Raw genomic sequence first — 14,189 nt, 5'->3', positions numbered from 1 at the left:
GAATCAGCACTGGAAATGGCCATATTCGCTAATTATTACCACCTCCATCATGGCCCATGAGCCTGTGGAATGTGACCCATGGTCTCTGTTTCCACAGTTAATGTTTCCTAAGAGATTGTCACAGTTACCTTTTGAGACTGCAGTTTGTTTATTCGATTCTTTAATCCATCTTGCATTTATTAAGCACCTGCTCTCACCAGGCACGGTGCCCACATCTAGGGATGGAGCTGTCCCATGTCTGGTGCAGGTGGCTCCTCTCATGGGAAAGACAGGCGGAGCCAGGCAAGGGTGTCCCAGGGCACATTGGTGCACCGATGACAGTCTGCACAGGGTACAGGGGAACTATCTTGGTGACTTCAAACATTTGTGCCATGCCAGTAAACTTCCTAGGATGCACCCTACCTTGGCTTGAATCTCGTGCCTCTGTTGTGGCATTTATTCCCATCTCCATTGCTTCTTCCTTCCCCTTTCATTTGGATTTAGTCGTGACCTGAAGGCTGTTGTGTCTCTTACCCGAGCCTGCTCTTCTGCCTGTCTGTTCTCTTCTGCTCTTGGATCCTGTGCGCTGGAAACTGCTTCCTGACAACTTATCTTTCAGAAAGCCACTTTTCCGTTGATTCACATCCCCATCCAGAGACCTGACGATTTAGAAGTAGGTTCTGGAGTGCAAGCAGACCTGAGTTTTGCATCCCGGGAGAGTGGTTTTTGCAGCCGCTCAAGCAAGCCTTGGTTTCCTTGTGTCTTCCATGAGATGGTGAGACCGGCCTGCTGTAATAGCTGTGAGGGTGATATGAAGGACCCTTAGCACGTTGGCCATCTGACCTGGCTGGCCCGGCAAGCATTGGCTGTCCCTGTCACAATTACCAAACAGCTGCACGCACTGGCTCTGTCTCTCCTTCTTGGGAGCATTAACCGTGATGTATTGACAGCAATATTATGAAAGAGAAAGAAGGTCAAGGGCAATTTGCCAATTTCAGTAGAGAGCCTAAGGGCTAAAATATCTGAGAGTCAAGTGCGGTACAACCGAGGCCCACTGTGAGGGCTTCCCCGGGCACCACCAGTTCCGGGGAAGGATGGTGGACAAGGACGTGTGCCCCGTCCAGCCTGCCTCAGGAGGGCATCCCCTTGGGAAACCAGTGGGTCCAGTGACAGCTTCCAAGAGCTGAGTTTTTCGGCCCAGTCACTACCCAGCTCCGCTTACTTACCACATCTGCCCCCACACAGGCCTTCTTGCAGCAGACCTCGTGTCCGCCAGCTTGAGGACTCTCTAACGTAGCCAAGGAGTACTTAAATTACATTAATTGTCACCGTGCTCACGGAGCGCTTACCTGTGTGCCAGGAGCACCGGGCCATGTGCCGTGCAGGCAATGGGTCACATTCAATCTCTGCATCATCCAGGGGACGGAGTGGCGTGCTCGGGACATAGACCTTCTCAATCTGAAAAATTCCTTAAACCAGGTCCTTATTGTATACAACCTCACTGAGTCCAACTTTTCTGAAGGACGGGACTCTGCAAGCCTTTCTTCCTCTCATTCCTTTCCCTCCCTTCCTGTCCTGTTCTCCTCCGCCAAAAAAAAAAATAGAGTCAGCCCCTGAATTGTTTTCCCCAGCCTCCGTGGGAACCGTTGTTATTTCGAAGCACTTAGCTGCACCTTCGATCATCGGAGACAGTCTGCGTGCTCAGTGCTCCAGCCAAGAACAGCGTCTCTGAAAACCAGAACCGGAATAGCACCCCAGTTATGAGCACATTCTGTGGCAGCAGGTGCCAAGGTTGGAGTTTCTGCCGTGCTTCCCTAACCCTGGGAAGCACTCTCTGCCTCGGTTTCCTTATCTGTAAATGGAGGCCGTACCTCGCCCCCAGATCACAGGTTTGTTGTGAGGATCTTGTGAATCAGTGTGGATGTGGTTAGAACGGTGCTTGGCACCTGGGCAATAGAGCGTCCATCCGCACAAATTCTCCAAACCTGCCTTTTTCCCTCCTGGAAGACCGACCAGCTTCAAGAAATCTCAGTCCTACAGGAATGTCTTGGGAAAACAGCAGTGGAAAAACACGTCTTCCCTGAAGGACTCTCCCCTGGTGCTGTTTGCAACTCCGAACCAGCCTGCTGGTGATAGTACCCAGCTCCCGATGGGAGGTGAAGTCTTCCCAGCTGGTGAGGCTGCCTGCCACCCTGGCTCCCAGCCTCTCAGGCTAAATCAGTAGGTGGGAAGTAATGGGCTAAGGGGCACCAGGGGTGTTCAGTGGCCTGGTGTGGCCTTGGTTCATTAGTTTCTATTTGTCTGGGCCACCTCATTAGCGACTGCCTCCTTAGAAGGTTAGAATTTTATGGGTTTAACAATCCATTTGAATGAAGAAGGCTTGAAATACTGGGATGGCCCTAGGATCAAGCTAATTAATACTCTTTTTCAAATTGGGACTTGGGAGGGTAGGCTGAACCTTTGAAAAGTAATCTTTTGAGAGGGTTACAAGACCTTGCAGTAAAACCTAGGATGGAACGGAGAACCTGGGAGCAAAATAGCTTAACGCACAAGGAATCTGTCATTTCTTGCAGCAAATCTGCTTGGTAGAGGGAGCAAAAAGAATGTTCTTCATGCAAATAAGGTCCACTGAGGCCTCTCTGGGCCTTCAGTCAGATGATCCTCAAACATAATGGTTTTCACATCTAATTCAATGTGAAATTAGTCATTAGATATTAAGACAAAAGCAGGCAGTCTCTCCTATTTCAACAAAGAATCTTTCCCACTGAAGTGGATTTATCTCTGGAATAATTAAAATGGTTGCTGAAGTATGAAAACATTCCATTAACTGGAGTTCCCTTTGTTGAGAGGCACCCTCTCCTTTCCCCAAATAAATTGTGATGGCCATGATCAAGGACAAGCAGATACCAGGACCCAAATAATGTGATGAAAATGAAATTCTGCTTGGCGTCCTTTCTGAGCCAGAGAACAGAGTTGCTAGTTCGAGGATTCTGGTGATTTCAGCTCAGCAGCGGATGGTCTGCACCTTAACAAGGGAGATGGAGCCTGCAGTGAAATCAGGGCAGATGATTATTTTCCTGGAATGTCCCCAACCTGCCTATTGATTGTTGGCAATGTTTTCCAGAGTTTAGATATCTTAATTACAAAAGGACACAGTGATGGAGTGACAGTGTTTTTATCTGCCAAACATAACCAGGTGGGGGCTTTCATATTCGCTCGTTACAAGGAGGCGCTGTGGTCTCTTGACAGGATCCATACCTGTCTCTCTACATCGTGAAGGCTGGTCTTCCATGCCACGGTCAACCAGTCCCTCATCATGGACACATTACCCCGTCACAATGTGCCACACATGATAGGACATCAGCCTTCACTCACTAGCAGTAATTTATGATGATGGACGTCCAACGGGCTTTTGTACATGAAGACAGATACATCATCACCCTCTGTTTATACCCAATGTATTCATCTCCTGTAATTCTTTAGCAGTCCACATTCTTAAATATTACACATCAACATTCCTGTAAATATTTGTATGATTCTTAAAGAATTCTTCAAGCATTCTTGAATGCTTGAAGCCCTGCAAAAACAAACAAAACACATGTAAAGGCCAGTGCATTTGCAAAAAAAAAAAAAAGTATCAATGAGTGAATATTATAGATTTAAAGTTTCTGTGTGTGTGTGTGTGTGTGTGTGTGTGTACAAGCACGCACTTGCACATGCATGTTCTTATACACCATTACACCATCCAAGAGTTGCCTTCCTAAGGTTTTAGGAAATTTTATGAGAAACGACTACAGGAAAGTAGAAGCCAACAGCTCTGGTCATTTTTTTAGTTGGGATGTAGGACTGAGCTGCTCAGCCCACAGTGAGCGTCTGGTCATCTCCCTCACTCCATTCCCGCAAGAGCACTCTTTTTATTCCATCAAAAAATCTTTAAATCCTTCTCTTTGGGTTTTCACTTTTGAAGCTTGGTATCTTCCATGGAAATGATAAATTTTAAGCTGTATGTATCTGCCATTCCCTGACCCGTTGTTCTGTCATTTTGATGTATTGAGCTTGTCTGTTAACATTATTAAAAACTTATGTAGCCCCTATTATTATTTTATTCTAATTAGTTGGGCCATTTAGAAGTTTCATCTCCTAGGAGATGAGATTGAGTCTGTGTAATTAGCTCTCTTTTTTAGGACAGCTGGCTAATCCATCACCTTGGAATGCAGTGGTAGACTCCCAGCTCACCTGTTTATTTTGTGTGACCATGAACACTGATGGGTTCTTCCTAGACTTAGAATAATACTTGCTTCGTCTGGGACTCAATTTTATTTTTTCTGTTTACACAGGTGGAAACAAGTACACTACATGCCAAATATTCTATATTATTATCACAGCAGAACAGAGCCTCCCTGGCCCCACTGGCATAGCACTTTTATCATTTTTTTGCTTTATCTGCTGACCACATGTACCATTATTTACATAAGACTTATCATTAAATAACTTAAAATCTACTTGTTTTAACCTGGCATTGTTTTAAGCTCCGAGAGCCATAAAACTATGCATTTGACGTACCAGTCACATTTCAGTTGACTTTTTTTGTTAGGACCCATTAAAATAATGGCATAAATACTGAAGCAACAGCGGTGTCCCCAGTACCTGCAAAGTCCCCTTGCACACCACCAGGATATGTCATCACACCGCAGTTGAGATCTGGTGGAAGGCCAAATGCCAAGGATTCTAACTGCTGGAAATAATCCAAATAATGTGATTGCATTCAAAGGATTTAAAAAATAACAACAACGAATCTCACATTTTTTAAAGCACCAATGTAGGGAATCTTGAGTGGTTTATGAGACCACTTACCTTGAGAAATACAGAGTGTAATAAAATAAGATTGAAATGTATGGCCTCAATAAGACCTGCCTTCTGACTCCAGTAGTGTTACTATGGTGCACAGGCCACCACATGCTCTTGCCTGCCATCAGTTCTCACCTGAGCCCTGGGCACCAGGCTGGGCAGGAAGCTTCTTGTAGGTGGGACTGGATGATGAAAAAAGACCACCTGAGGATGAAGGGACATACGTGACAAAGATCTGGGGGCAGAGCATCTCCCAGAGGGAGGAGCCCCTAGTGCATAGCCTCACGTGGGGAGGGCGTGGGTGAGGTAGGAAAGAGCGGGAGCAGACAGCTGGACTGGAGGGAGAAGGGGGTGTGGTAGGAAGTGTCATCAGATTGCTAAGAAGCAGATACGGGCCATCAGGGAGCTTTGACTAGGATGGTGATTTGAGCTGACCCCACTGGCTACCGCTTAGGGAATGATTATGTCAGATCAAAAGGCCAGAACCAAATGTTCTTGGCCCCAGTTGGGTTGCTCTGGAGTCTCCCCTGTGAGAACTCTTGGAAGCTTTTTCCAAGGAGTTGGCCATAGACCTGTTGGGAAGAGGTGGCATTTGACTCAGCATAGATATGTGTGTTTATATAAGCATGGGGTTCTGCTTCTTTCTAGAAACTTCTCAATATTGAATATTTATATTTATATATACACACACACATATATATACACACACATATATATACACACATATATATACACGTATACACACACACACACATATATATATATATACACACACACACACACACACACACACGCTTTTTTTTTGAGAAAGAGAGAGAGTAAGCAGGGGAGAAAGAGAGAGCAACCCAAGCAGGTTCCATGCATGCTCAGCACAAAGCCCAATGCGGAGCTTCATCTCATGACCATGAGATCATGACCTCAGCTGAAATCGAGAGTCGGACACTCAACCAACGGAGCCACCCAGGCGCCCCAAGATTGAACATATTTTCTTAACCTACGTAAATAGTTACAAATATTTATCCTAGGTCTACTTATATATATGCTTAGATATACTGATATTATCGAAACACTTAAAATTTATAATGTATAATTGTATATTTTCCTTTGAGAAACAAACCTCAAATTCTTTTTCTGGTGGGGGGGATGGAAGTAATTGGTCATTGCTTATAAAATATCCTACTATTTCCAGTAAACCAAGAAAAGGCGTGATACCTTGTTGTAGCCGTTCTCAGTTTAAATGGCTAAATATCAGCTTATATTTTGAAGCCAGACTTTTCACAATTGTGGGTGACTTGCAGGTGCTAGGTGTCAGTCTGAGCTACTGGGTGACACCGGTGCTGTTTACTGAGATGCACAAAAAGCGTGTCAAGAAGAGACCCTGGGGGCAGAAGACCTGGGGGTGCAGTGTGTGACCATGGCCCTCTGCTTGTCTCTCCCTGCAGTGATCCCGAAGGTCACCAAGCACCTGCTCTCCAACCCCGTGTTCACCTGTATCATCCTGGCCGCCTGCATGGAGATTGCAGTGGTGGCCGGCTTCGCTGCCTTCCTGGGGAAGTACCTAGAGCAGCAGTTTAACCTCACCACCTCTTCTGCCAACCAGCTGCTCGGTGAGTCCTCCTCTTCGTCCCCCGGGGAGGGCACAGTGCTGCCGTCATGCACGTAACACTGCCGGGGTTTACCGAGGCCCACCAAAGAAAGAGCCCCAGCTCTGCTGTCCCTTGAGCAGCAGTATTCACGGGCTCTGTGTGCAGAAGGCATTTCAAAGTATATTCTTGGGGTCAGATTTGGCAAAAGGATATGATGGTAAAGAGCTAAAGTCTAAAATGTACAAAGGAAGCCTTATGACAGGCCAGGTGATCAGTAGATTAGTGTGAACTGTACAGTTCGGGAGAAGAGACGATGAAGGGAGAGGGAGTCAAGAGGTGTCCTGAAAGGTTAGAAGGCTGTGCTCAGGCATATAAAAAAAAAAAAAAGTAAGAATATTCTTGGCAGCATGAAACCCACAGTCAGGAAATCGAGAAGTTGGAGGCCATGCACTCCCTTCCTGACCCCTGCCCATGCGGACAGAATTCATGGATCATGGTATTCCTTCTCCCCAAGCACAAGCATGGCCTTCCCATCCTTCTCAGTAGTAGTCCACAAGGCATCTGTTCCACTGTTTGGAGTTGGTATGCTGAAGAAAACCAATGTACCCTCAGGGGAAGAGCATTACTAGGGGGAAGTTAGGAAAGTGGCATCCTCAAAACTGACCAGGGAGACAGGAGAGTTAAGAAGGACTCCCAGGTGTCATGGAGGAGGCCACTAGTGGGGAAGAGCACTGGGTGTTATATAGAAACCAACTTGATAGTAAACTATAAAAAAAAAAAAAAAAAAAAAAGGACTCCCAGGTGTTTGGCTCAGACAGCTGGTGGTACCGTTTTTGAAACCTGGAAACCTCAGAAAAGAATCAGATCCGTGGGGAAGATTATGAGATGGCTGGGGAGAGAAATCCACAGAGCATGGGAGTCCAGGAAGAGATGATTCCAAGAAGGAAGCCATTAGCTTCCTTCCATTAGCTGCAACAACCAGGATGCCCTTCTGCCTGTTCAGAGCTCAGAATTGTGTCCTACAGGTGGCGGCAGGGAGCCTGTGCTCTGTGTGGAGAGCAGCCCACAAGAGAGAAGGCGCAGTCTGCGACCACAGGACACTTTCCCAAAGCTCAGTGATGGAGCAGAGGACAGTGGCCCTAGCAGGCGGGCCGTGTGTCAGAGGCAAGGGGACCGGGGGAGATGGTCACTGCCAGGAGTTGGTGGAGTGGTTAGCAGGTTGCTAAGTGTAGGGAAAAGAGCCAGCACAAGGGATTTGCAGGACAAGAGAGGGATGTGGACGGACAGCCCTCGACAGAAAGGCTCATCAAGCATGAGTGTGGCCACTGAGAATCCAGCTAGGACAGCCCTGCATTTGAGAGACATCCCCAGCCGCACGAATGACCCTCTGGTAAGTAGGGGCGTCAGATCATTTGCTGAGGGGAATGGTCTTCTTCAGTGCTTACTGTCTTTGCCTAATGGCCAATAAACAAATGCAAAGTCATCATCATGAGTCATCAGGAAAACACATATTAAAACCACACTGAGATACCACTGCGCATCCACCGGACTGATAGCACCAAGTGTTGGTGACGTGGAGCAACTGGAACTCTCGTGTGTGGCTGTTGGAAGTGCCCAGTGGTGTGAGCACTTGGGACAGCTCCTGGGCGGTGCCTGGTAAAGCCTATTTTTTGCTGGAATCCATCTGTTCCACTTCTGGGCATGTTCCCCCCAGAAATGAATGTTGAAGTCCATCTCTTTAGATAGGAATATGTGACAGTGTTCAGAGCTGCTTTGTGTGTAATAGCCCCAACTGGATTCAACCCAGATGTCTGTCGACGGGAGAATGGGTAAATAAATCATGGACTGCCCATGTAGAGTCTTCACTCAGCATGAGAAAGCAAGCATTTTCATACCTGTCTCCATGTGGATGAATCTGACAGAGTCGAAAGGCATCAGGCACAAAAGAGTACGTGTTTATATGAGTTCAAAAGAGGAAAAGTTAATTAAAATGATGGAGGCCTTGATGATGGGTACTATCTTTCCAAGAGGAGGAGGAGGGCAGCTACCGGGAGCCTTCCTGAGCTGCTGGAAATGCTTTAAGCTTTATCTGAGCCATGGTTACAGGGGTATTTACAGATCAGCTGTTCCCGTAAGCTTTGTGCACTTCCCAGGACATAGTGTATCTCAATTAAAAAATATATATTAAAAGCCTACTACAATGATGCAGCTGGGTCATGGTAGGTCTCCTTGGGGGCTGCTAAGGTTGCACAAGCCTTATTTTTTCCTTCTCTTTTACTAATAATGCTTTACCATCCACTTCTGTGTTAAGTGTCACTTCCAGGAAGTATTGGCAAAATGTGGGCAGCCCTTTAGTTCCTGCCTGGCAGAGACAGATGAAGCGAGTCTCTTTATAATTAAAGTCATAACTTCTATGTTATAATCTGGGGTGTCTCTGGTTTCCCCTCCAGGAGCCAGAGCTTCTCCGTTTCTTCCTCATTCCTGTGCTGCTGCTCTTATGTTCTGATCGCATTTGCATGGCTGCTGTGTTGGAGCCGTGTTCTATTTTAGAACAGACTCCTAAAGTTTCTATCGACAAACAAATCAATAGTCTTCAGGGCAGAAGGTCAAAACAACAATCTTGCCTTCTTGCACCTGTGTCCTTCCCAGTGACTCTGTCTGTCAGAGTGCTTGGCAGGGGTAGACCTTCTTCTGCCATGCGGAGAGCCCACGCTGGCCGATCTGTCAGTCTGTCTGTCCAACAGTCCATGCAGCATGGGTGCCCTCTCCCTGTGGTCTGCTCAGGGCCTCACTCTGATCGGCATGGACGCTGGAGGGCTGGCAGTGGGGACAGAGAGAAATCCCAGGAGCACCAGGCAAGGCTCCCATCAAAGTGCTTGGCTTCTGTAGACCCAGGGGATGGGCCCCATGCAGTCATCCTTGGGCACTCATGGCTGGCTCTGTGCCACTCTTGAAGCCATCAATAAATGGGACAGAGTCCCGAAAAGAGCTACATAGATGATTAAGTCGCTGATGGCATGGATTTATGCGTGAAGATAAAAAGGACTCAATCTGCATAGGTTAACGTAATGAGGATAGAGTTTCGGGGAAGTTCTGATAACTGAGTGCTAAGGCGGCGCACACATCAGGAAGAGAGCAGGCTGATGATGGCTGGGAGGAAAGGCGCTGAAAGCCTGTTATTGCCATAGTTACCATCATCACCAGGTGACGCTCCCTGCGGTCTCTGCTGGGAAATGAAACAAAGCACAGGCCTGCTCTCTGAGCGTGGGCTTGTCTTCCCAGGGTTCATTCACACAGATCTAACCTGCTCACCTTTCCATTCATCCTGAAAATAAGCTTTGAGTGTCCGCTCTGTGCTGGGCACTGTGCCAGGCACACGGAATAGTGTGGACTGAGCGGGATGGGGAAGGCTCTTGGGCTCAGGGAAGCTGATTTGGGGAGGGGTTGAGTGAACCAGAGAACTAAAAACGAATGAGGCAGCATCAGATGGTGGGGAGAGCCAAGAAGACAATAAAACAGGGTAAGGAATGATAGGGAGGCTCCTGGGTGGAGTATAGCACCTCTCTAGAAAGCGTGGGCTGGGAAGGCATCTCTGAATGGAGTACAAGGCCTTCCAAGTGGAGACGCCATGCAAAAAATGTTCCAAGAGAGGTATCAGCAAGTGCAAAGTCTGGGGGGAACTAAATGGGCTTGGTCCGTCCCAGGGAGAGAAAGGAGGAACAGTGGACATGGGCTGAGCAGAGAGACACGCGTGCAGGCTTGATCATGAAGGTCATTTCTATACCAAGAACAAGGGAAAACCAAGTAGATAGTCCAAGAGCATCAGATAACACAGAGAGCTTTGTTTTATTTAAATGTGACTTGAGCTATTTTCTTGCAGAGCTCAGCCTTCCTGATTATGTTTTTCTTACCCTAATATTAAAATTAATTTGCATTCCCTTAGCACATACCAGCTGGTTGATGTAGTCGATTGACCTAGAGGTCTGTTGATTGGCAAGGAGGAGGCGGCCTGCCCTGGGAAATTGGCCATGTGCAATCTACATGGTGGATAAATGACACACGGTAATTTAAAGCTGAGTTTTAGATGAAGCAAATCAGAACAAAGCAAAAACCCAAACAGGAGATTGAAACCCTAGGATCCTTCGGTCCTTCAAAAATTCTACGAGTCTCTGAGAATCAGAAATAATAGGTTTATGGTCCTGCTGCTTTGCAGATAGCTCTGTTTATAAGAGGGGGAAGATTTTATGCCGGTTACTCCCCAAGTTACAAAACATTGATTTGATTGATGCTACTTCCCAAGAGGTCTGGGAGCTGGTTAAAATGCCGTGTCCATGGGCTGGTGAGTCCTGGAACCTTTGTTTAAATAGCTGCCAGACCCTTCCTTGAAGCCCTCCTTGACTAACAAGAAAAGGGGAGGCCCCTTTTCCCACGTCATCTCAAAGATGCACAGAGAGCACATCAGTGCTCTGTGATCTTTACTTCCCTAAAACGCATGTGCATGTTCCCAGTTTGTCTTTGTCTCTTGGCTGTTCCCACACCAGCCACGTCTTTCCCATGAAGGTACCTCACTTAGCATGATAGATGTATGTACTTGGACTCAACTGAGTGTTTATGTGTGTAAACAGTTTTCTGTGAGCTTCCTGAGGGCAGAAATAAGACCCTTTATGGAGACCTGGGGGTGGGGAGGGGGTAGTGTGGAGAAAGTGGTGCTGCCAGGGAATCACTGGGAATCAGTCCGGACAGGGCTCAGCCCCCAGCCTTGCACCAGCATCTGTTGCATTGGCTGGTCCTGGTTCCTCAGCTAACAGTTCCTGCTCTCTGTTCCCCCAGGGATGACTGCAATCCCATGTGCCTGTCTGGGGATCTTCCTGGGCGGTCTCCTGGTGAAGAAGCTCAGTCTTTCGGCCCTCGGAGCCATCCGGATGGCCATGCTCGTCAACCTGGTGTCCACAGCTTGCTACGTCTCCTTCCTCTTCCTGGGCTGTGACACGGGCCCTGTGGCTGGGGTTACTGTTCCCTATGGAAACACGTAAGTCCCACAGATGTCTGTTTCCGCACCTGCCTGCCCCGGGGATGCCTGGCTTCTTTCTCTGTGGTAGGGTGACGGAGCCAGCTTTGTTCCTGGTGACCATGAGTGGAGGGTCCAATGATCTTCTCTGCATCTTCCTCCCGGTGCCAGAGAATCCACGAGGACCTTGTGGGTGGAGGGAGCAAGGCAGTTCTGCTCAACAGCTGCCCCCCCGGGGTGGCCGGGAACACGCTGGGGGCGACCATCCAACATTCATTCCCCACAGTATTCCTATAGCCATGGTTAACATTTGACTTTAGGAACGATTAAAGATAATACAGAGAAATTTTATTTTAAAATTCATCTTAGGGGCACCCGGGTGGCTCAGTCGGTTAAGCATCTGACTCTTAATTTCAACTCAGGTCGTGATCTCATGGTTCGTGGGTTCGAGTCCCTTGTCAAGCTCTGTGCTGTCAGCGCAGGGCCTGCTTGAGAGGTCTCTCTCTCCCTCTCTGTCTGCCCCTTCCCCACTCATCTGCACCATCTCTCACTCTTTCTCCCTCAAAATAAATAAAGACTTTTAAAAAGTTCAGCCTAAAATGAAAGAATAGATTTCAACCATTCCTAAAATTATCAGAAGCTATCATTACGCTCCCATAGGAGCAATAGGGTCTCATCCACGGTAGGCATTTATAAGTATGGGAGGGAGAAGAAAGTGGGGAATAAAAGGAGAAAAGAGGGACAAGCAGAGGAAGTTGGTTCTTATGGGAAACTTTTTCTTAGCTAGTATCCCAAGACGTTGACCTAGAGTCCAACCAGAATTGTCCCAGAGGGAATTAGCCAGAGTCCAGATTCCATGGCTCCCTTTCTGTGTGAGACTCTGAAGCTGCTTGGGGGTCAGTCTGGAGCATCAAGGGTGCAGCAGAGTTGGCCTGCAGGATACCAGTTCCTCCTCACACCACTCTCCTCCTCCAGGCAGGCCATCAGGCTTTCTCCTGTAGTCCTGTATCTAGAAGAGGCACCTGCAGGGTCAAGCAGGCTGAATGCGAGAACACGGACGGAGGCAGCTGTCTGTATGGCCATGCATGGTCCAGGCACTCGGGCGCCCTTCCATCCCCTTTACCCCCACCATGGCCTCTTCTGCCCCCCACCCCAGTCTCGGTTCCTCCCTCTCCCAAATGTGGCACCTTCTGGTTTGTGTGTGCCTTTAAATAACAGCTTTTGGAGAGAAAGACCGCCAGCCTTAAACTGTGCCAGCTCTCCAGAAGTAAACTTGTAGCGGTTCAGAGCATAGGGTCTTATGATAATGAAGTTCTTCTTCATTAAAAAAAAAAAAAAAAGAAAAGAAAAGAAAAAGGCTCAGGGACTATAATCCAACTGCTAACTCTCCCCAGATCGGTAGAGCTCCAGGACCCCCTCCCCCTTTCCCATGTGCGAGGTAGGTATATTCGGGTGGGCAACTCAGCCTGGCTCTGCCTCAGTTTCCTCTCTGTCAACCCCGTGGAGTCGCACGGAGAACAAGTGAAACATAATCCGTGCAGTACCTCGAATAGCACCTGCCACATAAATTGTCAGATATCACCGTCACCGTCATTACTATGAAGGGTTCTGAACCCTGGGAGTCTCAGCTGAAAATAACGGGGCTAGAGGGAGACTCTAGCTGTTAGCTGCCTCTCACGGAGCTAACAACGCCCACTCCGCCCTTTTCCTCTTGGCAGTTGGCGTGCTTTAGGTAATTGTGCCTTTAATGGTACAAAAGGAACTTTAAAATAACTTGCGTTCTTTTCCTCCGGAAGCTGAATCACACAGGCGATAGTTTTTGAAGCCAGGCTAGTTGAGGCGGTGTTAAGCATGGTGAGGACGGATAACACAGACTCCAGCACTCCCCCGAGGAGGGGACATGTCCGCTTTGGGCTCTGAGGGGTGGAGTTGCTGGGTCAGGGAAGGCGGGACCTGGCCGAGCTTTAGTAATCATGAGCAGCCTCCTGGAGGAGGTGACCCAGAGCTGAGCCCAGAGGGCACGTTGGTTGGTGCAAAGGAGAAGAGGCTTCTTCCGCCTCTGGGCTCACAGGTTAGCACCCTTGCCTCTGCACGGCTCCCAGGGGAGGCGCTGGGCGGGTCCTTGTGGGACAGGGAGGAGCAGAAGGCAGGAGTGCCAGGTGACTCCTCACGGTAGAGGGCGGAGCGATGCAACTGAAATCGACCTTCCTCTGATGGATTCCATGCTTCCGTTCTTTTCCAGCTCAGCGCCTGGTTCAGCCCTGGACCCCTACTCGCCCTGCAATAAAAATTGTGAATGCCAAACCGATTCCTTCACGCCTGTGTGTGGAGCAGATGGCCTCACCTACCTGTCTGCCTGCTTCGCTGGCTGCAACAGCACGGTATTGGCGATTTTCTGACAGGAGGGCCTGGGGCAAGGGACTCCGGCAGCCCAAGTAGCTTAAAACCCATGGTCAGAGGCAGGAGTGGGCCATCACACGTGTTCTATTCTTTGTGCACCTGCATCGTGACTGCTTCTCAGACTCCATCGCGATCTAGTGGAGGACTCTCTTTCAGCCAGATGGGTAGACTGCCCGGTCATTCAGACCTTCCTGCTAAATCCAATAGGTTTCAGAAAGTGTCATGGAGCAACTGAATGTTAAAAAGAAATTTAAAGGAAGCTGTACATATGGAGCCAGAGAAAAAGATGATGGTTCAAGGCACTCACAGAGGGTGTCTGTGGAATAGCCTGACTACCAGTAATGAGCTCCCCACCAACAGAAGTATGT

The 14,189-nt window shown here is 48.2% G+C and overlaps 1 protein-coding gene across 1 annotated transcript in view; it reads left to right on the top strand.

Annotated features, from left to right (window-relative positions):
* The window catches only part of SLCO3A1 (solute carrier organic anion transporter family member 3A1), a 240,524-nt gene that overhangs the window by 181,447 nt on the left and 44,888 nt on the right, over window positions 1–14,189 (top strand). The window contains exons 5-7 of the mRNA XM_029952294.1: window positions 6,270–6,434; window positions 11,244–11,442; window positions 13,664–13,802. Of these exons, the coding sequence (XP_029808154.1) occupies window positions 6,270–6,434; window positions 11,244–11,442; window positions 13,664–13,802 (503 nt within the window). The remainder of the gene's footprint in view (window positions 1–6,269; window positions 6,435–11,243; window positions 11,443–13,663; window positions 13,803–14,189) is intronic.

Source organism: Suricata suricatta, chromosome 9 (genome assembly GCF_006229205.1).
Source record: "Suricata suricatta isolate VVHF042 chromosome 9, meerkat_22Aug2017_6uvM2_HiC, whole genome shotgun sequence".
Lineage (NCBI taxonomy): Eukaryota > Metazoa > Chordata > Mammalia > Carnivora > Herpestidae > Suricata > Suricata suricatta.
This window is presented reverse-complemented; position numbering and strand designations above follow the sequence as displayed.